Below are 23,830 nucleotides of genomic sequence, written 5' to 3' on the forward strand. Positions count from 1 at the left end.
CTGTGGGACTTTGGACACCAAGTATCAGCTTTCTCGGCTTCTTCGTCTGGTGGCAGCAGCCCTGCAAAGTTATTTCTGATTAGTACGTATAATCGAGAGAAAAAAACAGTCGATTCATGGGCACTCACCATCTACTTATCAGACTTGCATTCAATCAACAGTTTTCTATCTTAAAGTTGTAGAGCAACTCATCTACTTTCTAAATGTTCCTAGTTTATTTAATCAATCACGAATTACAAATCAAATAAAATGAGACATTACTGGAGTAATAATCGTACCATAAATTTAAGTATACGGAAACTAGATTAAGTATACGTTGTTTGAGATATGTTGTTGTAAAGACCACGATACTGAGCCCAAATCTATATTCCACACAGTCTATTTGATTAAGAATCTCTTTAATCAACAGCAGTAAAAAAATACAGCAGCAACAGCAAAAAAACAACAGCACACCAGTAGTACAATAACACCAGCAAAATGTACATGCTACACTATCTATTTATACACAATTCTCAAGAAAGTTCTAGAACTTGCCATATTCAACCTTTACATCTACACTTTCACCTTTACATCTACACTTTCAATGTTGACTGTTTCACAACAACTAAGTTTATTTTTTATCTTTATTCCATTTCCCCCTCCTCATGTTCTACATGATGATTTTTAGAGTTAGTGTAATATCAGTAGTAAATCGTTCTCTTTAAGTAATCTTTTGGTGAAGGTATATTATCTCTCAATTGTCTGTACAAAATATTCTTATTTAGCTGATTCCAGTTCTAGTGGACAAAGCTTGACTATTGGTCTAACAAAGGTCTTATCTGCTACTTGAACTTTAACTGAGCAAACATTCCCATCTTGGCCCGAGTATACTTCAAGAACTCTTGCCAAAGGCCAGTGAGCTCGTGGACTATCAGTTGTCATCATTAAAACTACATCACCCACTTTCAAATTGTTCCGCAACTTGAACCACTTCTTCCGCGGACTCAGACCTGGTATCCATTCATGAAACCATTGTTGCCAAAAATGTCTACTAAGTTCTTGTATTCTTCTCCATCGTCTCAGTGGATGGTAAGCTACTTCTTTTGTACTTTCAGGAGCGAATGTTCCTCCCATTTGACCATGTAACAAATGATTCGGTGTAAGGGGTGCATCGTCATGTGGATTAGCAGATTGATAAGTCAAAGGTCTGCAATTAATCAAGGCCTCCGCTTCCGTAAAAGCTGTCATCAATTCTTCATCAGTAATGTCTGAGTTACTCAGAATAGCCGTGATTGCCCTCTTTGCTGCTTTAATCATCGTTTCGAAGACTCCCCCAAAGTGTGGGGCTTGGGGAGGATTAAAAGACCACTTTATCTTTCTTTTAATCATTGTAGAAGTGAACTTCGAATCGTTTACTATTTGGCATGTCATCTCCTTGAGTTCCTTATCTGCTGCCACAAAGTTAGTGCCGTTATCTGATATTATTTCCTCTGGTAGTCCTCTCCTATTAATCATTCGGCTGAAAGCAGTTAGAAAAGAATCAACATCCAAGCCATAAGCAATTTCCAAGTGAACAGCTCTGCATGCGAGACACGTGAAAAGACATAAGTAGCGTTTCTGTCTTCGCTTTCCTCGACCCTGTACCGTGATAAATGGTCCAGCAAAATCTACTCCCACTCTTGCAAAAGCCCTCAAGGATGTTGTCAGCCTATTCAATGGTAGAGGTGCCATTATATTTGCTCTGTCCTCTTTGCTTTCTTCCTCTTACACATGGTACACTCTCTCTCCCACTCAATGATTGCTTCCCTGGCAGCCACAATCCAATATTTGGATGATAAAGTGGACAATATCTGGTTAGTACCCACACTATGGTTCCCAAACTCATGATGATGCTTCACAATAAGTTTGGTTATCCAACTTTTCCTGGGCAGGATAATAGGATACCTTATATCATATGGAAGGAATTCACCATACTTTAGTCGGCCCTCTGATCTCATCACCCCATCATCATCCAGTCGTGGACATAAACTGAGTAATTTACTATTTTTAGGTAATTTCTTTCTTTCGATTATGGCTGTATACTCTTCTTTAAAACATTCTTTCTGTGTTGTCTTCAAAATTAGTTTTTCTGCATCCCTTATTTCCTCCAAATTTATCCCTTTGTCTAAAAATCTTTCATGCTGGTGAGAACGACAATTTGTTGTAAATCTCATAACCCAGGCTTGTAATCTAGTTAATTTATTCCAGCTGGAGAAACGTTCTGGTTGTAATCGCCAAATTATCTTTGTTGTGGTAGTCATAAAGGCTGATTTTTCTTCTGATGGTTCTTTCATTGTATATTTCTGTTTAACTTCTTCTATAGCTGATGTAGGTCTCTTGTCAACAACATTTCTTGGCCATTGGAATTCATCTTCTTTTAAATATTCTGGACCTTCCCACCACATCCTCAACTCTACTAACTCCATAAGTTTAACTCCACGTGTCAAATAATCTGCTGGGTTTAACTTTGTTGGAACATATCGCCACTGATCAGGAGAGGAGGATGAGTGTATTTCTCCCACTCTGTTTGCAACAAATGACTTAAATGTTCTACTGTATCCCCTAATCCACCATAGAACATTTGCACTATCAGTCCAGAAAGTATAGGATTGTTTCTCCATATCTAAAGCATCTGAAATTGATGTCGCTAACCTGCTCCCTAACACAGCTCCCATGAGCTCTAAACGTGGTACACTCACTGACTGAAGTGGAGCCACCTTGGTCTTGGATGAAACTAAACGTACTGATAAACTTCCATCCTGATATTTGACTCTTACATAAACTACTGCACCATAAGCCTCCAGTGAAGCATCCACAAACACATGCACTGCAATTGAGCTCACCTCCTTCCTCAACTGTAAACACCTTGGAATTCTAACACTTGGTAAACTTGATAATTTTCTGAACGATGTTGTCACTCATGTAGGTGTATCCAGTGGTAACTCTTCATCCCAATCTACACCTTGTACCCACACTTCTTGCATTAACATTTTTGCTCGTATTACAAAAGGGGACAAAAAGCCCAATGGGTCGAACAAGGTTGCAATTTTCTTCAAAAAATTTCTCTTTGTTAACTCAAACTTATTTGATAGCCATTTATGGGCATGCATTCCTGCCCCCGCCCAAAGGTCGGATAGCTCTTGATAAAGTTGGACTCCCTGATCTTCACTCACAACTGAAGTCATACTATCATCCATATAGGTTGACTTTAATATAATTTCAGAAGCCATAGGGTATCTTTCTTGATAAATCTTAGCATGATGTTGTGTCACCAATTGTGCCAAAAACGGAGAACAATTTAAACCAAATACTAACCGATCAAACTCATACTCCTTTATGTCTTCCTCCAAACTTAAATTTCTCCACAGAAACCTGTGACTAGGCCGATCTTGTGGATAAAGCTTGATCTGTAAATACATTTCAGCTATATCACATATCAAAGCTACTGGGAGCTTTCTAAAACGTAGCAGAACTTGATATAATTCCTGCTGTAACTTTGGCCCTTGGTGTATAGCATCATTCAAAGACACTCCATCACATTGAGCAGAAGCATCAAATACAATGCGGGTTTTAGTTGTCAACCTTGACTTCTTAACTATCACAAAGTGTGGTAAGTACCACTGTCTGTGGGACTTCTCCGAAGGATTAACTTGCCTGATGTAACCTCTCTCCAAATGTTGTTTAATGGTCTCTTGGTAGGACCTGGCCACCTCAGGATTCTTTGCCAGTCGTTTCTCAAGGTTCTTCAAACGATTCACCGCCACAGAATAGTTGTCAGGTAGATACACTGAATCTCCCTTCCATGGTATGGAGATTCTATAATGGAGATTCTATAATGGAGATTCTATAATGACTATCAACAAATTGAATTGATTTTTTTGTCTTTTCTAACACCAGTTTATCCTGAGGAGAGAAGAAACTCACTTCTCCACTACAACTGTCGACTTCCCAAAATTTCTGTAATACAGCTTCAATCTTGCTGACATCAGTGTCCCCTGTGGTAAAGTAAGTTCTAGCAAAATTAGTCATACAAGCCTGTCCCTCATCATAGACAGGTCCAATGCAAGTCCACCCAAGTGGTGTAAGTCTAGCCACAGGTTGACCTGGTTCACCACGTACATCCCTGAAAGAAAAATATAAATCAGAACAATCCAGCCCTATTAACACATCAACTATCGGTCGAGGTCCTAATTTTTGAAACTCTATAAATGTGGCCATCTTCCTGCACACTCGACCCAATCAATAACTTTCATGTTCCCGGTAACTCTACCTGTTGTAAGTGCAGTCACTTTCAAAGTAGTATTTCCATCTAAACTTTCTATCAAAAGCTCAACTGGTGAAGTCTCAAAAGTTTCAACCTGGCCATTCAATACATTTACATTTATTCTCTGAAGCTTACCCTTCAATCCCAACTCTGATGCTACATCCGTATTCAGGTAAGTCTTAGTACTAGCATCATCCAAGAGAGCATTAACCATCAACTTTCTATGTCCATTCCTCACAAATACAGGTATTGTCCTTAAGGCAATATTACTCGAGATTCCAGAAACCATGGTGGTATTTTGAGTTGATATCACTTGGTCCCCCTCCCTGGGGGAATCCACTCTTGTCACTGGGACCCTCTCTTCTTGGGTACACTTTGATGCCTCAGTAGTAAGTGGCTGATCAACCTTAACTGTTGATCTTTTGTTTGTTGCTATTCTCTGTGATTCCTCAATGTTATCAGGTAAGGTAACTGGATTTCTATGTAACAGTCGGTGGTGAAGCTCTTTACAACCATTCAAGCCACAAACTCTGGTACGTGTACAGTATTGGCCCAGGTGACCCTCGCCCAGACAACGGAAACATAGTCTTAACCTTTTTGCACATTCCCACCTTTTCTGGATATTCAGCTGTTTGAACTCATCACATGTCCATGTTCCATGTTGTTTATTACAAACTCTACATGACCTCTGACCTCGGGATTCACCAGACTCCAGCTTGGCATTTGACCTCCCAAAAAGGTCTGATGAGGTTCTCTAAAACCATGAGATCTAGTCTCTGGCTTTCCATGCCTTCCAGTAGACAAACCTTGGACTGTTTCTATAGCCCTCATCTGGAATTCTGCCTCCTGAACTATCCATTCACGCAACACCTCAACATTTTCAATCTTGTAGTTTTCAAACACCCAACGATGGTAAGCAGCCAGCATTTGAGTTGGTAATTTCTTTTGTAATTTGATATACAACATACCATCTCTCAACTCCTCAGGATAATGTGTTTCTTTCAAATTTACAATAGCAACATCCAATAGGTCTGCAAACTTTTCAATATCTTTGTAATTTCCAGGTCGAACCGGCTTAAAACTGTCAATTTCCTCCAAGTATATGGCTATTTGTCTTCTCTGACCCCCAAACTTTCGCTCTAATCGTTCTTTTGCTGCTTGGTATGCTGCAGCACTATGTCCCAAACTTTCAATTGTCTTTAAAGCTTCTCCAACCAAACACTGTCGTAATTGAAGGAGTTTGTTTTCTGGGGTGGCTGGTGCCTGATCCACACAGGCCAAAAAGGCAGCTTTCCAATTTGAGTATGTCCTTTTATCACCGGAGAAAACAGGAATACTAACCCTTTTAAGCTGTTTCCACAGGTCTTGTCCAATCAGTGCAGAATCAGCCATATTCTGGCTTGTCCCTTCATCCAATGGATAATATGCCCCTCTTTCTGGTACTGTAATCTGATGATTCACTGCCGAGTGAAGTGACACAGTGGGAATCTTACTTTTTACTATGCTGCCTTCTCTTACAACTCGTGGCTGGTGTTTTATATTATCTCTTACATGTTCAGACTGCTGGTGTGCTATTAAATCCTCTGACTTTGATACCTCCCTTGAGGCTGTAGTCTTATAATCAGCTATTGTCTCTGACTGTTTGAAACTATCTTCTTCTAATCTCCTGACAAATTTGTTGAGGTTAGCTACTTTATTCAGTTCATCCAAGGTGTCTTGCACACGATCTTGTGCATTACTATACTCTAACTCAACCTTTTCTATTTCTTGGCTGAGCTTATCACCATTTTTACGATCTCTGTTTTCTCTAAAAGCATCTGCTAACCTAGTCATCGTGTCCATAACATTCGCCAAAGTCTCATCTAAATCTTCACAAGCATCCTTAATAACTTCTACAGTCACATCTTTTTCTTGTATCAAAACTAGTGTTCTACGCCTTGCCTTAGTAAATAGTGTCTTTACTTTAGCTTTTTCTTGTCTTAACTCTAATATGCTATCTTCAAGCTGTTCATTACCTTGCTGCTGTTCTAAACCTTTCTCTAACTCTAGTATCTCACTATTAGTCTCCATAGTCATCAGCTTTTAACCTTCAACCATCCTCTGCTACCAAGAAATTGTTGTAAAGACCACGATACTGAGCCCAAATCTATTTCCAGAGAATCTATACACAGTCTATTTGATTAAGAATCTCTTTAATCAACAGCAGTAAAAAAATACAGCAGCAACAGCAAAATAACAACAGCATACCAGGAGTACAATAACACCAGGCAAATGTACATGCTACACTATCTATTTATACACAATTCTCAAGAAAGTTCTAGAACTTGCCAGATTCAACCTTTACATCTACACTTTCAATGTTGACTGTTTCACAACAACTAAGTTTATTTTTTATCTTTATTCCATATGTTTACAGGAAATGTGCACCATATACTTTTACAAACACCGTTTACTTCCGTGTACTTAAATTCATAGTGCGATTATTACTCTAGTGACATCTCATTTCATTTGATTTGGAATTCGTGATTAAAAGGATTTGATTAAATAAACTGGGGATATTTAGAAAGTAGATGAGTTGATCTACAATGCGAACACATAAAACTGTTGATTGGATGTAAGTCTGATTTGTAGATGGTGAGTGTCCGTGAATCGACTTTTTTTTCCGATTATACGTTTTAATTAGAAATGACTTTGCAGGGCTGCTGCTAGAGGTGTACCGATAAGGATTTTTCACTTGTACCGATATTCGATTAATTTGTACCTAAAAGAACCAATACCGATTATGCCGATCCGATTATTGTATATTCTGTAAAATGTAAATCAAATATAACTACAGGTGTAGCTACTGCATGATGCATATTATTCTAATGACTTTTAGAGAAAACAGAAGTGATGTAACTATAAGGCTGTAGCCTGTTAAGGCACAGCGATACCTGGTTACCTATGGTGATGTTGCCTCTAATACACAACCCAGACAATTAGGCACCACAAATATTTTAATACATGCTCCCTTGTTCGGATTATTCCGTGTTTTGATTAGTTTTCAAGATGGCTACTATACACAGATTATCAGTTCAGCTTTCCTGTGGTACAGTTCTTTATTCTTAAAGTGTAACAAACCACAGATCTGGGTAAGAATATTCTATCACAAATAGCAGTACTTACACATGTAGTCATATGGCTTCTCGTAACTTAGTGTTTATGAAATAATATAGAGAGACTTTCTATTTGTTTTTAATGTGAGCATCATTGCTTTGCTGATACTCATATTTGCCATGCAAACTATCAGTAGCGATATCGGTTCTCAGAGCATTTGTGCTGATTACCAATATGGTAGAAATTGCCATATCGGCAGCTAATCCGATCATCGATTCGATTATCGGTACATCTCTAGCTGCTGCCACCAGAGAAAGGAGCCGAGAAAGCTGATGCTTGGTGTGCAAAGTCCCACAACCTTGAACTATCTAAAGACATATAAGTTGTTCAAAAATTCCTGTTGTAGCTCAAGTAATTGCATTTGATTTTGGAGCCCGTCCCATTTTAGGTGAGTTACTCTATAGCTTGTGTAATAATAAACTAAACTCAGTACTCAGCAATAATCAATAAGACAAATAGTACATTACTATAACATATACACTTTCTCTTAGTTTGAAAAAGCCATCCATCACTTGTTAGAAGACATTTCCATGATAAAATTAAAATCTTACAATTGATTATAACAATACTCTAATTAAAGAGCATTTGACTTGTATTATTGCTAGTGAGACTCACAGTGAAAGACTGATTCATAAAGGTAGCATATTGTATTTGTACTCTCTAATTAGATAGCATTAATAATTACACTCTTACTGAGGCAAGTTTAATATTTTGAGTTGTTTTGCTGTCAAAGGGGGGTTTCCTGAAACCCCAGAGCCCAAACGCCCTTGTTTGTATATAAGTAACGACACCATAACCACTTCCTCGGCTCCAGGCTGTAACCATTCCATCTTTGGTCATACATACCAACACTCCAGGCTGTGACCATTCCATCTTTGGTCATATAATACCAGCACTCCAGGCTGAGACCATTCCATCTTTGGTCATATATACCAGCACTCCAGGCTGTGACCATTCCATCTTTGGTCATACATACCAGCACTACAGCTATCCCATCTTTGGTCATATATACCAGCACTCCAGGCTGAGACCATTCCATCTTTGGTCATACATACTAGAGCTACAGGCTAAGACCATTCCATCCTTGGTCATACATACCAGCACTACAGGCTAAGACCATTCCATCCTTGGTCATACATATCAGCACTACAGGCTGAGACCATTCCATCTTTGGTGATATATACCAGTGCTACAGGCTAAGACCATTCCATCCTTGGTCATGCATACCAGCGCTACAGGCTAAGACCATTCCATCCTTGGTCATACACACCAGCACTACAGGCTAAGACCATTCCATCTTTGGTCATACAGTGTATAACAGCACTCCAGGCTGTGGCCATTCCATCTTTGGTCATATTATTATACCAGCACTCCACGCAGGCTATGACCAATCCATCTGTGGATATACCTACAGACCATGACTATTCCAACATTGGTTGTACATACAGGAAACCCTCTTAGGCTGTGGCCATTCTGTCTTGGGTTACACATACATGTATCAGCTCTATAGGTTGCCTTGGCAATAAGTACTAGTCCTCTAAGACCACCAATGGTAATGCATACTATAGCCCTCTGGACTGTGACCATTCTGTCTTGGGTTAATTTCCAAAACCCTATATCTATTTGTCAGAAACTATGAGGTTAAGAAATCTATGCAATATATATATATATATATAAAGCTACAGATTAAAGCAGCACAGTTAACATTTCTCATTATTTACGTCCATGCAGATCCTTTGGAGTTCGCTTCTACCCCAATGATATTATCCTAAACTTGAGGTCAAATTTACCGGTAATTAAGTCAGTACCACCTGTGATTGAACTTCTTTCTAATTTAATTTGTTCATTTTTGCAAATGCTGATGTTATCACTTCCATTCTCTTACCTGTTGACATGTCAACTGCATTGCCAGACTAGTTGGACTTCCTAATTAAACATTCGACTGTAGCTATATTTTGCTGCCACCGTTTTATCAAACACAATGACATCAAGTTGGGGAGGGGGTTATTTTTATGCATACATACTTCCACTTTATTTTGTTTATTTTAAATTTATTTATTTTTAGAATTTTTATTTTTATTTTTTTAAATAGCTATGTAGCCATGCATGCATATGCCTACTATCAGAACATGAACAGTAGGTGATTGAGCCCTTTTGCTCAGTACTGCTATCAACCCATGAACAATATAGCTGGATGAGCCCTTTGCTCAATCATGAACAATAGATGGTTGAAACCTTCAACACATTAGCAACATTTCCTTAGAGATATCATCACTGTGGCATTAACTGAACATTGTGATTGAGCCCTTTACTCCTATACAATACTATCAGGTAGCTAGTATTGCCAACACAAGCTCTTTGCTCAGACTACATATCAACACATGAGATTAATTTGCTTGCTCAATCAACACATCTATTGAGCACTCCGTTTGTTCCATCAACACGTGGCAATATTTATAATATTACCGGTAGACTATCAGTATGAAGAATACAGTTTCTAGAACTTCATGCTGCCATACTTTCCTCTTAACATTTTTCTTGATCTTCGCGGAGCTGCCTCAGCCAAGCGCCTCCTCTATATCTCCTCAATGTACTCTAAGCAGTAAGCATCTTCTTTACGGCATCTTTGGGATCAAAGTTCACCTCTCTGCTAGTGTCTCAGCTTTCGCCGTAAGCTTGCCAACCTGGCGGCTGTGTTCTCCATTGTCGTTACTCGTAGTCTAACTTGCTGTAGAAGATGCATTAACGCACTTGTAGCCCACTCTTACAAACACATGGTGTAGAATGAATTGTAACACCTGTCACGTGAGAGAGGCTCACATGACAACCATATAGTATTCATACGAGAGCTTATTTTCTGTCTAATCCATTACATTCAACCGACAGAAAACTGCTAGTACTGGAGGTGATAGCAAGAGTACATAATAAAAATAGGGAGGGAGAGTGTCTAACTAGGACACCTTCAGCCAAAATCACTGCGTATTATAGAGCATCCACACATTGGTAGAGCAAAGGCTTTACTTTATTCAACACCTATCAACAGCACTCAACACCTATCAACAGATCTCTGTAGTCAGTAAAAGTGTTGATTTGTTCAAAGATCATGGTCTTTTCAATAATACGCAGTGATTTTGTACAGGCTGTATTGGCAGTTAGACACTCTCCCTTCCTATTTTTATTATGTACTCTTGTCACGTGATAGTGATTCGTGGCACTGGTAGTGATTCCTTCTGGAACAGTGAAAATTTTGAATGAAGTTATCACTCTACTCACCAATATTATGATGATGCAATTGATTATGCGGACTTAAATTTAACCAGAAACTGAAAATGGTTGGCTAGTACAAATTGGGAGTATTGCTGTAAACAAGTATATACCCTAGCTATGCAGCACGTTGTGTTTTATTTGTAAATTCTATACGTGTTCTACAAAGTTGATTAATTCCAAGGAACAGACTTTTACTGGGCACCTCTTTTTACAGTGTCAACTTGTTTTGTTCTGTATAAATTGAGCTACATTGATCCATACATATACATGCCTGTACGTATATACACAATTACATAAAAAAAAAATTTTAAAATTTTAAACTAGAGTATAGGGACCATAGCACATTGATAAAAAGTACTGAGACAAGCTGGAGTAGTTCACAATGTTAAATCGCAGTAAAACAATAAGAAGTGTTATATCCCTACTGTGCTCAAGATACCATAGTAAAAATGCACAGTAGGGATGTAAGAGTGTCCACACAAAACAGCCAAGCTCTGAAAAAATGGTGCATCCTTTAAAAGGCCTGGGTGAAAAAAAGTTGTGAAATCAAAGGTGTATGTTAATGATAATAAATTTTAACAATGCACACAGCCATTACTAAAATTTATGTACATCATTGCTTGGCCACTACCTTTGATTTCACAACCTTTTCTTTTACCCAGGTTTTTAAAGGCCGCACCATTTTTTCCCAACTTAGCGTTTTTTTGTTGTTGTTTTTTGTGGATTTCACTTCTTTTTGTACTTTATAATGTCCCTATGGCTGACTTCGGGTTCACATTTCTTCTTTTTTATGCAGACACAATGATGATTATTGAAGACAGACTTATAAATGTATTGCATGATTTACTTCAATATTTGGTAATATTATTGTAACACTCTCACATTTTTTTAGAACAGTACTTCTATTAATAAAAAATACACAGAATGTTGTAGAACAATCTAGAACTTCCACTGGTAGATTTATTGCATGCTTTACTTCAATATTTGGTATTGTAATACTCTAATAGGTTGCACATTTTAAGGACTTCTAATAGAGCAATCATAGAATATGAACAACTTAGAACTTTCATTGGTATAGATCTTCGAATATTGCATGATTTATTTCAATATTATTGTACTACTCTAATAGAGTGAACATTTTTTGAAGAATGTTCTGATAGAACATACATAGAATGTTCTATAGCAATTTAGTACCTCTATTGGTAGATCTACATATGAAATTATAAATGTGTATTTTTTAGCAGATTTAAACTAGAATTTTCATTTGTAAAGCATAAACGAAGTGAGGTGATCAGCCAAGATAGCAGTGGTTCATTGGTTAAAGATGTGGGTATTAGGTATGAAGGTCTCCAATTCAAACTGTGGCAAGTTGTTTTTTTTCAACATTTTTTGTTCACCTTTTTTTATCCTGCGGTGACTGCTCTATTAGAGTATCTTGATCCGCTTTTTATACTTGCTTGATTTTTGCTTTATAACTTTTAGCTATAACTCAATTGCTTTTCTTCAAACCATCAAAAGGCACTGCTATGATGATCAGCCTATGTACACACCAATTTTCAAGTTATTCCCATACTCGATTTACCCTGTAGCCGTGACAGACGTTTTGTCTATTTTACATTAATAAACCATCACAACTCCTTGGATATTCATGAGATTCATAGTAAACTTGGTGCGTGAATTCACCTTTATACTCTCTTCATTTGTACCTAAAATTGAGGCAATTGAGTTACACTTGCATTTTATATTAATTTTTGCTACGTGTGTGAAAATAAACTGAAGCCACCATAGACCCCCTATGGCTTAAGAAAAAAGGAAAAAATTAAATTGAAACCTTGAATGCCCATATCTCGCAAATGGCTGGTGCGAATTTAATCGAATTTGTTGTGTGACCTACCTTAACTGGCAGACAGCTATAATGGAAAAAAAAATGATATGCTTTGGAGAAGGGACCATGGAGTTATGCACACATGACTTTCTACCTGTCAAAATACTCATGGTGTGGCACACCAACCTTCTTAGCTGTACAACACACTACCATGCATCTTGATGCAACTCTCTGTTCTGTGACCTTAGTAGCACTGCAAACTCTCAAGTGTTTTTTTCTCCATTGTCGTTTTGCTAAAGTGTAGTCACAGCGTGGCATTAAAGACTATGGGATTTTTGGGTTTTGTCATTATGTTAGCAAATGGCTGCAAAAGGATTGCCAGCTCACAGATTTGATCAACCAAGGTTCAGTTACATTTGTAAATCGCTAAACGTTAATCGTGCACTGTGATGTATACAGTATTATTAACTCTTATAAAGACACTAGAACATAAAAACTGTGAACTTTTATAAAGAAAGCTTCGCAATAGGAACAAGTGTATCAAAAAGGGTTCCAAAACAAAAATAATTGGCTAAATAAACAAAGAAAAGGTTGAGATTCAAACCACCAACTGCACAGGGTATCATAACTATTTTGACTACTAAGCCAACTGCATATACCGCTGTGCAATTAACTATAACATCATGGACGCATAGGGATTTATGGTCAGGTATGCAGTTTATAGAAAGAAACTTTGGCTTGATGTTCCATTGTTCGTGGCACTATAGAACGGCTATTACACAAGGAAATTAATCAACTGTGATTGCTATCGCTTTCATTTCTATGATTACGATTAATGTACTCAATTAAGTTGCAATTAATTTCCAAAGTAATCTGATTGCAATCATGATTGCATTGCGTGGGTTTGTGTATGTGTGATACAAAAACTAGGCTTTATCAGTCTGTAAATGAGTTCACAGTCTTTAAAATGCATGTATTGTGTCAAGCACAAACGATAGTTTCAGTTACGTATATCACCACACATTTGGTGGTATGACAAGCAAATATAATGATTTTAGAAATAACTATGATTAGACTATGGTACAGCTCATTTAGAGGGTTACTAAATCACTTAGTCACCTGACATGCTCATTTAGTCACCTACACGTGTTCATTTAGTAACCCGCCCTTAGGCAATTTTGTACGTGAAAAATAATTATAAAACGAAAGGTGCACTGGAGTACTTGATAATACTGTAATACAATTCTTCTCCGTGTTCTGCGAATAATTCTGGACAAATAGTAGACTAAGCGGCGTATCTACTGTAGCTCTAGCCATTACTCTGGTTACCGGTCGAATAATTATTTTTGTGGGCGCTGTGAGGACTTCAGGAAGAAACCGTTCTGCCGTTCTGCGTTGCTCTTTCACCCCACCCTAATGCTCTGGCTATAAAGGTATGTACTTTAAACCATAGTCTAAATAAGTTAGACATCGCGACCAACGGGAACTAAGCGATTTAGTAACCCCTCTGGCCCTTAGTAGCGCCCTCGCTGCGCTCGGGACGCTACAGCCTCAGGCCATCGGGGTTACTAAATCGCTTAGTTCTCTTGGTCTTGGTGTCTAACTATTATTTATACCACTTGACACCTCACTTCAAAGGGAAGAGAAGGTGTATAAATGCCATATAGCACTGCTATCATTGCTCAGGAATGCATTAACAAGAAACACAAGTAGTGTATCAAAAATACTTTCCTCCTAGGAGGGATCATAGAAAAAGGTAGGGAAACAAGGGAGGTCACCTATACCTACTGATATACTAGCAGACATTTAGTCCCAAATTCAGTCTATACCAGGTGGTGTAGGCGATCTCCCTTGTTTCCCTATGTTTTTTCTATGATGCCTAATCGGAATTCAATTCTTATTTTTCCCTATGCTTGTGTTTACTTTTTTGTAACATTATTATGACTGGTGAACCCGCGCATACCACATCAAAAGAAAGGATGGCGTCAGAGGTAATGTGAACGCTCACCCAAACAGTCAAATACTCACTCAAAAATGAAGTGGCCATTATGCTTCACTTTTAGCTATGTTCAGCCTGTTACACAGTACTACAAACAAAGAATTCTAGGAGAAGCGCTTGTGCAATCAATCCAGTCACCACACAAAATACAGACAATTCCCATTTACACATGTAGGGAACTTTTGAGCTAGCATGAGTGGAAACCTTGGGCTATGAGCAAAAAGAATGGTACACAAAGGAAAACAAAGATGAGTCCATGATGCATGCATTGTATGTACTGCAGTATGCCAAAAGGCACTTGTCAGGCTGAAGTGACATCGAGCAGTGAAAAAATTAACCCTGTAGCCTTAGCCGTTATTGAATTATAATTTGTCTGAAGGCATCAGGCAAGCAGACAGGCAGGCAGAAAAAAATTCCATTGAATAAAAAAAATTTAAAATTGTAGCAATTTATTGGAAACATTGAGGGTCGTACTGAAGGCACTTTTGGGCTTGGTTATACCTAACCATTAGACTATGGCATGCTTTGAAGTTTAATTGTTAATAAGGTATTTAAAATTCAAATAGATACCCACGGGTAGGTGTCTAAACTGGTTAGATACCCGTGACAAATTTTTTGTCACGTGTCACATGCTTTGCTGGATTATAGTCACAACAGCCATCAGAAATCATCGTTAGAGTGTAAGGAAAGCATCGCCGGATCATAAAGATGATCACATTCATCTAGGAAGCCTACCAGTGAGTTGTTTAATTTGATCAGTCAGTCGCCATTACTGGCAGTGACCAGAGCGGCATGAGCCATAGTCTAAATCAGTTACTGCACAATTTCATGGTATTTTTGGTATGTTAGAGACCTGCACATAATCACCTCAGGCTTTATACTCAGTGATTATTGTGCCATTCCTCAGGTCTATAAAATAGCTACGATACCTGAATTTGTTTACATACTGCCAAGACACCAAGGTGATATTGTGATGCTGGTTTTGGGTAATATTTTTGGCCAGAAAAAAACCTCCATGATCCCTATATACAGTACTACCATACTGTATGATGAAGGACGTGACAGGTTAGTGTTTTGATTGATTAGACACCTAGCATGATGTCATAGGGTGTAGCACTTAATTGATTTGGCTATTAGTGTTGTAAACATATTTACTACTTTAGTTATTGTGACTGGATCTACGAAAACTTGGTATAATGGTGTATTTTTCTAATTCTTTATTATTGACTGTTTATAATCTCCTTAGTCAAGTGTATGCTCTGGCCAAAGTTGTCGCATGACCTGCATAAACAGTTTACGTGTAAACACACCAAAAATGCAATCGTGGGCATACACTGAAACAACAAAAACGTTTTAGTGTAAACAAGATCTAAAAGAACAAAACATTATAGTGCACTGTCTGCAGACATGTCAAATACCTTCCAGTTAGCTACAAGCCACATGCATGACTACGTACATAGCCCAATGACTATAGACAGCACTGAAGTTTCATATTTTAAATGTTCATAGCCTAACATTGCCTTTTGCATAGATGCCTATGCCTTTTGAAAGCTAAATTTTGCTCGGAGACTGTTCTATTAGAGTATCTTGATCACTCACACATTAATTTCTAGTTGTCACATGATCTGATTTTTTTCTTTTCTTACACAAAATTGGGTTCCGAGCAACAACTTTTCAAATATGCATGGCCTAAATAGGTAGTACATGTTTATTTGTGACTAGACAGATTAACTGTGCACATGCATGCAAACAGTGCAGTGCTACTAATTTATGGATTACTAATTATTTACATTATTTACACCAGGAAAGAAATTTAATAAAGCAATTGTTAACTTCATGTTAGAAGCTTGTAGAAAAGGAGAGACAATGAAAGTGAGGTTTGGTAGAGTGTTGTTCAGTGGAGCATCTGCTGCTGGGAAAACAAATTTCTATAACTTATTACTGAGTAAAAAATTCCAGGAGAAACACATCAGCACAGGACTACATGAATCGGAACGTGTATCTGCACTGAAAATTAGTATGAAGCAATCTGATAGCCATGTGCTATTTAGTGTATTAGATTTTAAAAAAGAAATTGATGAATTGCAATCACGTTTAAATGTCTTCACTGAGCAATCACAGCAACCGACAGAACTGCCACAAATAATTGTTTCTGAGCCATCCATTTTTAAGTCTGAAAAGAAGCCTGAATTTAATGAAATTGATTTACAAACAAAGCTTTGTGGTGTAGAACTCTCTATGGCAGAAGGTACAGTTAGTAGTGAAAAGGTACCACATATTAAAAAAGAAGACACATGGAACATTTTAACATTTCTAGACACAGGTGGACAACCACAATTTATTAGCATGTTACCAGCGGTTAACAGTTGTACAATGGTCACCTTTATTGTACACAATATGACTAACACCCTTGATAGTCCTGTAATTGTTACCCATGGTAACCAACATGGTGAGCGGAGTTTTACTCCATATACCATTGGTTGTACTAATCTTGAGCTAATAAGAAGTTTGATGTCATTTACCAATAATATCTTGCTTGGAAGGAGACCTGATTCTATATTTAAAAAGGAATGCATAATTGAAGGAAAAAACACATCATATATTTCGTTAATTGGAACTCATTCAGACTGTGTTGCTGAAGACGATATTAAGAAAATTAGTAATGATGTGGATAAAGTTGTTTATAGTTCCCAGCTTTCACATGTTTGGGAGCAAGTACATAAAGATTACACATACTTGATTCCTGTAAACAACAAAACAACGCTCACAGATGAAGAAGATCAAAGTGCTGGTGTAATACGTAACAAGTTATATGATGCTCTCTGTGAACAGAATACTTATCATGTCCCAATTGTGTGGCTTATTTTAGAACTTGAAATTCGTCAAATTTGTGAAGAAAGACAAAATCATGCTATATCATTTGCTGAAGTTGTTGAGGTATGCAGAGAAAAGACATTACTTGACAAAGAGGATGACATTAAAAATGGACTTAGATTTCATCATCTCTTTGGTACTTTATTGTACTTTGAGGAAGTAGAGGAAATGAGTGATGTCATCTTTACTGATCTACAGTGGTTTTTCAACAGAATAACTGATATAGTAAATGTACATTATGGTCTTTCAGATGTTAAAGCTTTAGAGGAGTTTAAACGCAAAGGAATATTTAAACCTACTTTATTGGATAAAATTGACTTTACCATTGAAGGATTTAGAGGTATTAGTACTCCAAGCAGAAATTGCAAAGAATCATTTTTAAAACTGTTACAGTACTTAAACATTGTTGCTCCAATAAAGCAGTCCAGTGACAATGTCAAAAAATATTTTATGCCCTGCCTTCTCAAAAGTTGCAATTTGCCACATCCTCACTGCAAGTTTCTTGAAACATATGGAAGCATGTTAATTGATGGAAACACTAAAGTAAACTCATTACTAATTCAGTTTAAACTGTACTCGGAGTCCAGTCAGAAAATTAAGTCATTTCCCCGAGGAGTGTTCTGTTGTCTGGTGGTAAAACTTCTCCAAGATGATTCAAAATGGAAACTTGTGTGGTCACCACCTGGAGATGATAATGAAGTGTTTGATAATTTAGTTACACTATTATTGAAAGACACTGGTCATAAAGTCACATTGATAGACAGAGTTTTGTTTCTGGAAGTACAAGTGCGACACAAAAATACAAAAGAGCCATCAGTCCACTATAAAGTCAAGAATACTATAGGAGAAGCTCTAATAGAAGTTGGAAGTAAACTGAACTTTAATAAATGGAAAATAAATTTTGGGTTTTTGTGTACTGAGTGTCAAGATAGAGAGGTGCATATGGTAGAATTACCCACAGAATTACCTGAATTACCAAAATATTTAACATGTCATTTTGGAAGACCTACTGAAGTTGCTGGTGCACACAAGGTGTGGTTTGAAAAGGTAAATACAGTTATTAACTAACTGTGTAGCTATTTGTGTATTGTGTAATTAGTGAACTGTGAAACCGTGGACCTTGATAGTGAGTTCATCATGAACCACGGTAGTGGTTTGTAATAGAGATTGCCTATGTTTTTTTACTAAAATCCTAATAGAACACTCAACTAAACACAAACTCCTCCAACCACAAAAGAAGCATTGGAGGTTAATTTGGAAGGAGTATAAGTCCACTGGCGAAAATTTTGGACCCCTATTTTGATTCCCCAGTCCAAATGTATCGAAATATTTAGGCCCCAGGAACAAAATGTTTGAAATATATGTGACCTAATTTTAGAAAACCGTTGATATCCACACAATTTTCAAAATGCATTTTATTTGTTCTTTGTTTTGTACAGGCACAGAGGAATGGACTAGCTAAGTTTCAGCTTCATAAGTTAGGCAGCGCTGCAAATACAGCACTAGACAGCCAGATGAACAAATAAATTGATATGTACAGAAGCTATCGAGAAAAGAATCTACAGACACTTACATAAACCATCGTAACTTACTGATACAATGACGTACGGAATTGAATCTTTGCTCATTGTGTTTGCCATAAATTTGTGCATCCACCAAGGTATAGTTTTTGCCCCAGGCATGCTTCTGTGTTTGAGAAGGAAGGCAAATTCACTGAAAAACGATTGTCGGTAAATTCTTTCGTCATTGCAACATAAACAAACATCTGTAACTTGTGTATGGAGATGAAACAAAGATTTTTGTAATCTCTATAAACTGGCGAACACGATGATGTCCAGGATTTATCCATTGGAGGCTTAATTCGCCCACCAGTGAGGTGATAAAAACTTGTGTAATTTTTTTTCTGGAGCTTGTGTTTTTTACCCATAGTTTTTAAATGTATTTTATAACAAAAGTACTATTGCACGTATATCGACAGTGCTCCAAAATTCGGTCACATATTTTCTCCCTTTGAAATATTATATCTCCCTACAAAAATACCGTTTGCACACATTAAAGGGGGTCCAGATATTTCAGCCATCCCTCCTATATACATATTATTCCACCTAACTACCCCAGTTTCTTTTGTTACGGAAACTTGACAAGTGTAGTACCGTAGGTCTATAATTAAGTGTCTAATTATACTTCAGACAAGTGTGCAGCACAGGGTAGAGGCTCAGCTGCAAGGAAGAGCTAGGGAACAAATATTTTTGGAAAACATCTGTAGTATGTACAAGTTGAGCTGGATCCTAAAAAATAGCTAAAATTAAAAGTGGATTTTTTCTCAAGAGAGTAAAGATTTCAGTTAACCAGATGATTAATGGTGACAACCAAGGTGTTAACAACAGACATGTGCAATTTGGCTCCATTACAATTCAGGAAAGGGCTGTAATGAACACTGCACTTTTATGACTTCCCATAGGAAATGTATGGTGAAAATTTTGATTGGCTCTAAACATTATGTCATACATTTGAACGAAAAGATTTTGAAATATTTTTAGAGGGTCAAACAGTATACAAATGAGCCAAATTTCATGAGTTATTAAATGTTTTTGAGGATCCAGCTCAATGCATACATACTATAGGATAGCTATAAATATTATAGCTATTTTCTCCCTTGCAGCACAACCTTAGTAATAGTTAGACACTCGTAATAGGTGTCTTCGAGGATTTAAAAACCTAAGGTAATTATTGATATCATTGATGGTTTTTAAATCCTCGAAGATGTCTGTTACAAGTGTCTAAGTGTTTTAGACAATGGTGTAGAAGCTGTGAGTAAGTATAGAGAGTCCCAATGTAAATACCAAAGTATTCAGCTAGCAAAATATGTGAGGTCGCACAAGCCATGGAGCGTCAGTAAAGTTGATAAAAAGTGCATTTGAGGCATTATAGACACGTATGAAGGGCAATGAATGTGAATAGCCAATACCAGCATGGCTGTCTAGATCTACAGAGCGCACTTTAATATAGTGAGGGCCACAAACTGAATGGCTTTTCTGGTTAACCAGCTACCACAATGGTACAGTCTAATCCACACTGAGATAGTCACAGATAAAACAGTGTACCTGAGTGTAATTTCTTTCTCAAACACGTCATTTCCCTTGGTGTTTACTGATGTGCTAAATACTAATTGTCCATCCACTAGAGGCTAATTGCATTACTGTGGGTCTTGTTGTAGTTGTAAACAATTGTCCTATTGAGTCAGGTGTCTTACCAGTAAGACACGAGGTTTCTACGTAAATGAGAGACCTCCACACTTCAAAGGAAACGCGCATGCCATTGTCTAACATATTAAATAGTTCAAGTGAAATTTCCTACAGTCAATAAAATCAATAGAAGGGAAGTTATTTCAAATGAAATTATTTGTTCCCCACGTTCCCACAGCATAAGAGATGAAACCATCATTGTTAAACGATGCAGAATGTGTACAAAAAGAAAACAGAGTTAAATGGCAGCTAAATGTTTGGACACATGCGACCAAACAGGACCACGGCATAAGGGACCTGTGAGGGTATGGTGTGGTTGCAAGAATAAAATTTATCTACAGCAGCAAAATACAGTTATTAAGTTTATGGTTGGCCGAGTTCACCTACTCTTTCATGATTGGGCTAAGAAAATTCTTTCAGAAGATGAAATACTTTTACAGGCAGCATCATCCAACATCTTCCTAACGGACAATGTGGAAGATGCTGTTAATTTAGCAGATTGTTGACAGAGACTGGCTAGTAGTGGCCAAGCACTGCACGTAATTCCAATTGTTGTGGTGACTATGTACTTTTAACAGCAATTGATAGTAGTCTACTTAATTGGATTGTTTCATGGAAAAGGCTGATTGTATATGATGTACAGAATCCAGAGGTCAAGTCAATTCTAACATAGCGTTTTCATATAAAGTGAATTAAATAATATCTGGGCAATAGCATGTTGTTAGTATACACATTGGAATTGTTGCCTAAGGTGTTTCAGTAGCTAGATCGGAAGTTCTGTAGGTCTGCATATACTTAAATTTCAATGAGTTTTGTAGCTAGAATATGTAGCACCTTATTGTGATAGTAAGTGTATCTCTGCTGACTCAGTTACAGCGAGAGGGAACATCGATGCTGAAAACTGACAGCAATGGGCAAAGTATTGGCACAGGCAGTCCGTATGAGAAATGATAATTGACCGGGATGAAATCCTGCATTTATATTAAAAGGGGGACTATCTATAAACCTTGGAAATCAGTGTGTAAATCTTGTGGTATCTTTTTCTGTTGGTTTGAGGGGGTAAGGATTGATTATTTAGTGGAAGCATTTGGCCTCTCAGTGCAGCGAACTTGGTTTTCATGGGGTGAGGATCGATTATTTTAGCGGAAATATTTGGCCCCTCAGTTACTGTACAACAAGCTTGGTTTTCACGGGGTGAAGATCGATTATTTTAGCTGAAATATTTGGTCCTTAAGTACAGTGCATAATGCTGGTAGCCCTTGTAGAGGGGTGATAAAATATTTCAGAGGGATCCAAATTCAAGAAAAAGTTGACTGGTTTTTAGGGATCCAAATATATATATTTTTTTTTTTTTTTTTTTTTACTGTAACAAAACTAAAGGGTATCTAATTTTAGGGTATCTACAGTAGTTTTGTAATATCATTACAAAACTACTGTAGATACCCTAAAATTTTGGCATCTCTAAATATTTGGAACTTCCTGTGCTTTGAACGCAATGTGCTCTAAATTTCAGCAAACACAAGGAAAGTTTCTAATTATAAGTGCACTAATTTTAAAGCACTTGGAGTACTAGTTTACGAAGGCGTATGTGCAATAGTTAGTGTATCTTTCCAATCAAATGTCAGCTCAGGGGTGAAGATGTCATGTCCTATGCTGCCTTGGTCAGTTACTCCAATGGCTTTGGTTTCCCAAAATTGACACAAATCTCAGCCTAACTGAACATCCATCATGTCCGGTCAACATCAATACATCCATCTATAATCAAGGTTGTGATAATGTGACCAGCTACAGGTGGTATGGGATTGGTTGGATCAGATAATAGCTAACCAAAGTGACTACTTAATGCTACTGGGCCACCCTCTCCATGAACCATGTCACCAGTAACTATATGCCAATAATAATCTGACCCAATTAAAATGTTGGACTGATCTCCACCAACATTCATATCAGCCAAATCTAGATCGTGTAAATGAGGGTACTAGCAACTGGTGTTCTAAGAGCAGAGCAAATCGTAAGAAAACTTAGTACCTGAACCTTAATGTCTTCACCACTGATGCCTTGTAATGTCACTGATAACACATCACACTCCTCCGTCTTGCATCCTGTGCTGTCAAAGGTGTTCACACTAAGTCTCTCTCATCTAACAGGCACTAACTTCAACCTTTACTTGAGTGAATTGGTAATGTACAAGCGTTGATTTCTGTTATGTAGAAGGAGTGAGTTGATCATTTGCTGTATATCAAACAATATGGTAGTACTGTTTAGGCCATTCCAATTGGTATACTGGTTTCTGGTCCCTGCCCACATCAAAATATGAAATCTCTAGATTAGTCATACACATGAGCACAGTCTATTTAATGCCTATTGCGCTAGCAATGTTGCATATTGGCTTACTGTACTGTTGCTAATTGTAGGTGGTAACCTTATAATGTGGCTAAATTTGCATTACAAAGGCCATTCAATTTGTATTTTGTGACTGTATTTTAATCAAATAGCTGTAGTATTTATAACAATAGATATAATAATGACATAATAATGAAATTCGCCCGCCCGCATAAGTGTTGTTTTTGGCCAAACTATTGCAGTAACTGATTCACACATGATTTGGTTTGAAGAGGTATGTATGTACATACACATGCAAGATACAGTATTGTTTATTTACTGCATGCATGCTACGCAGTGTATTTATAGTAACAGATGAAATATCTGACATACCAAATGTAGCAGCAGTTTAGACTCTGGGTATATAACGAGTCAAGTGCTGTAATGTATGCTATTTTTCGACTTTTTGATGCTCGTAAAGCCCATTGGGAAAAGCCTTCACCACATCCTTATAAACTTGTTTCACCCTTATTTCAAACCGACACGTATTAACTGCCTTAAACCAAAGCTTACCTTCTTGGAAGTTTAATACAGGCTCTACATATATGGCCTTTATTTCTCACATAAAGGATGTCTTTAGCGAATAAAGTTTTGCTCACATGGGTGCAGAAAGACAAACAAATATACATACACACACACACGTACACACACTTTCGATAACAATTTCAGATAACCAGGTGTGTGCCCACAGCCGGCCTTTGGCCAGATGTGGGCGTATGCCTGATTTTAAAACATACAAGAAAGTAAGGTGACTTTACAGTTAGAATCCTCTTAATATCACAAGTATAAGAAAAAATGAG

General features: G+C 37.4%; 1 protein-coding gene across 1 annotated transcript in view; it reads left to right on the plus strand.

Moving 5' to 3' along the window:
- Positions 1-23,830, plus strand: part of LOC136242173 (uncharacterized) — a 113,500-nt gene that overhangs the window by 52,749 nt on the left and 36,921 nt on the right. Inside the window, exon 15 of the mRNA XM_066033595.1 lies at positions 16,334-18,450. Coding sequence (XP_065889667.1) covers positions 16,334-18,450 — 2,117 coding nt within the window. The remainder of the gene's footprint in view (positions 1-16,333; positions 18,451-23,830) is intronic.

The sequence above is a fragment of the Dysidea avara genome, chromosome 1 (assembly GCF_963678975.1).
Source record: "Dysidea avara chromosome 1, odDysAvar1.4, whole genome shotgun sequence".
In the NCBI taxonomy this organism is placed as follows: Eukaryota; Metazoa; Porifera; class Demospongiae; order Dictyoceratida; family Dysideidae; genus Dysidea; species Dysidea avara.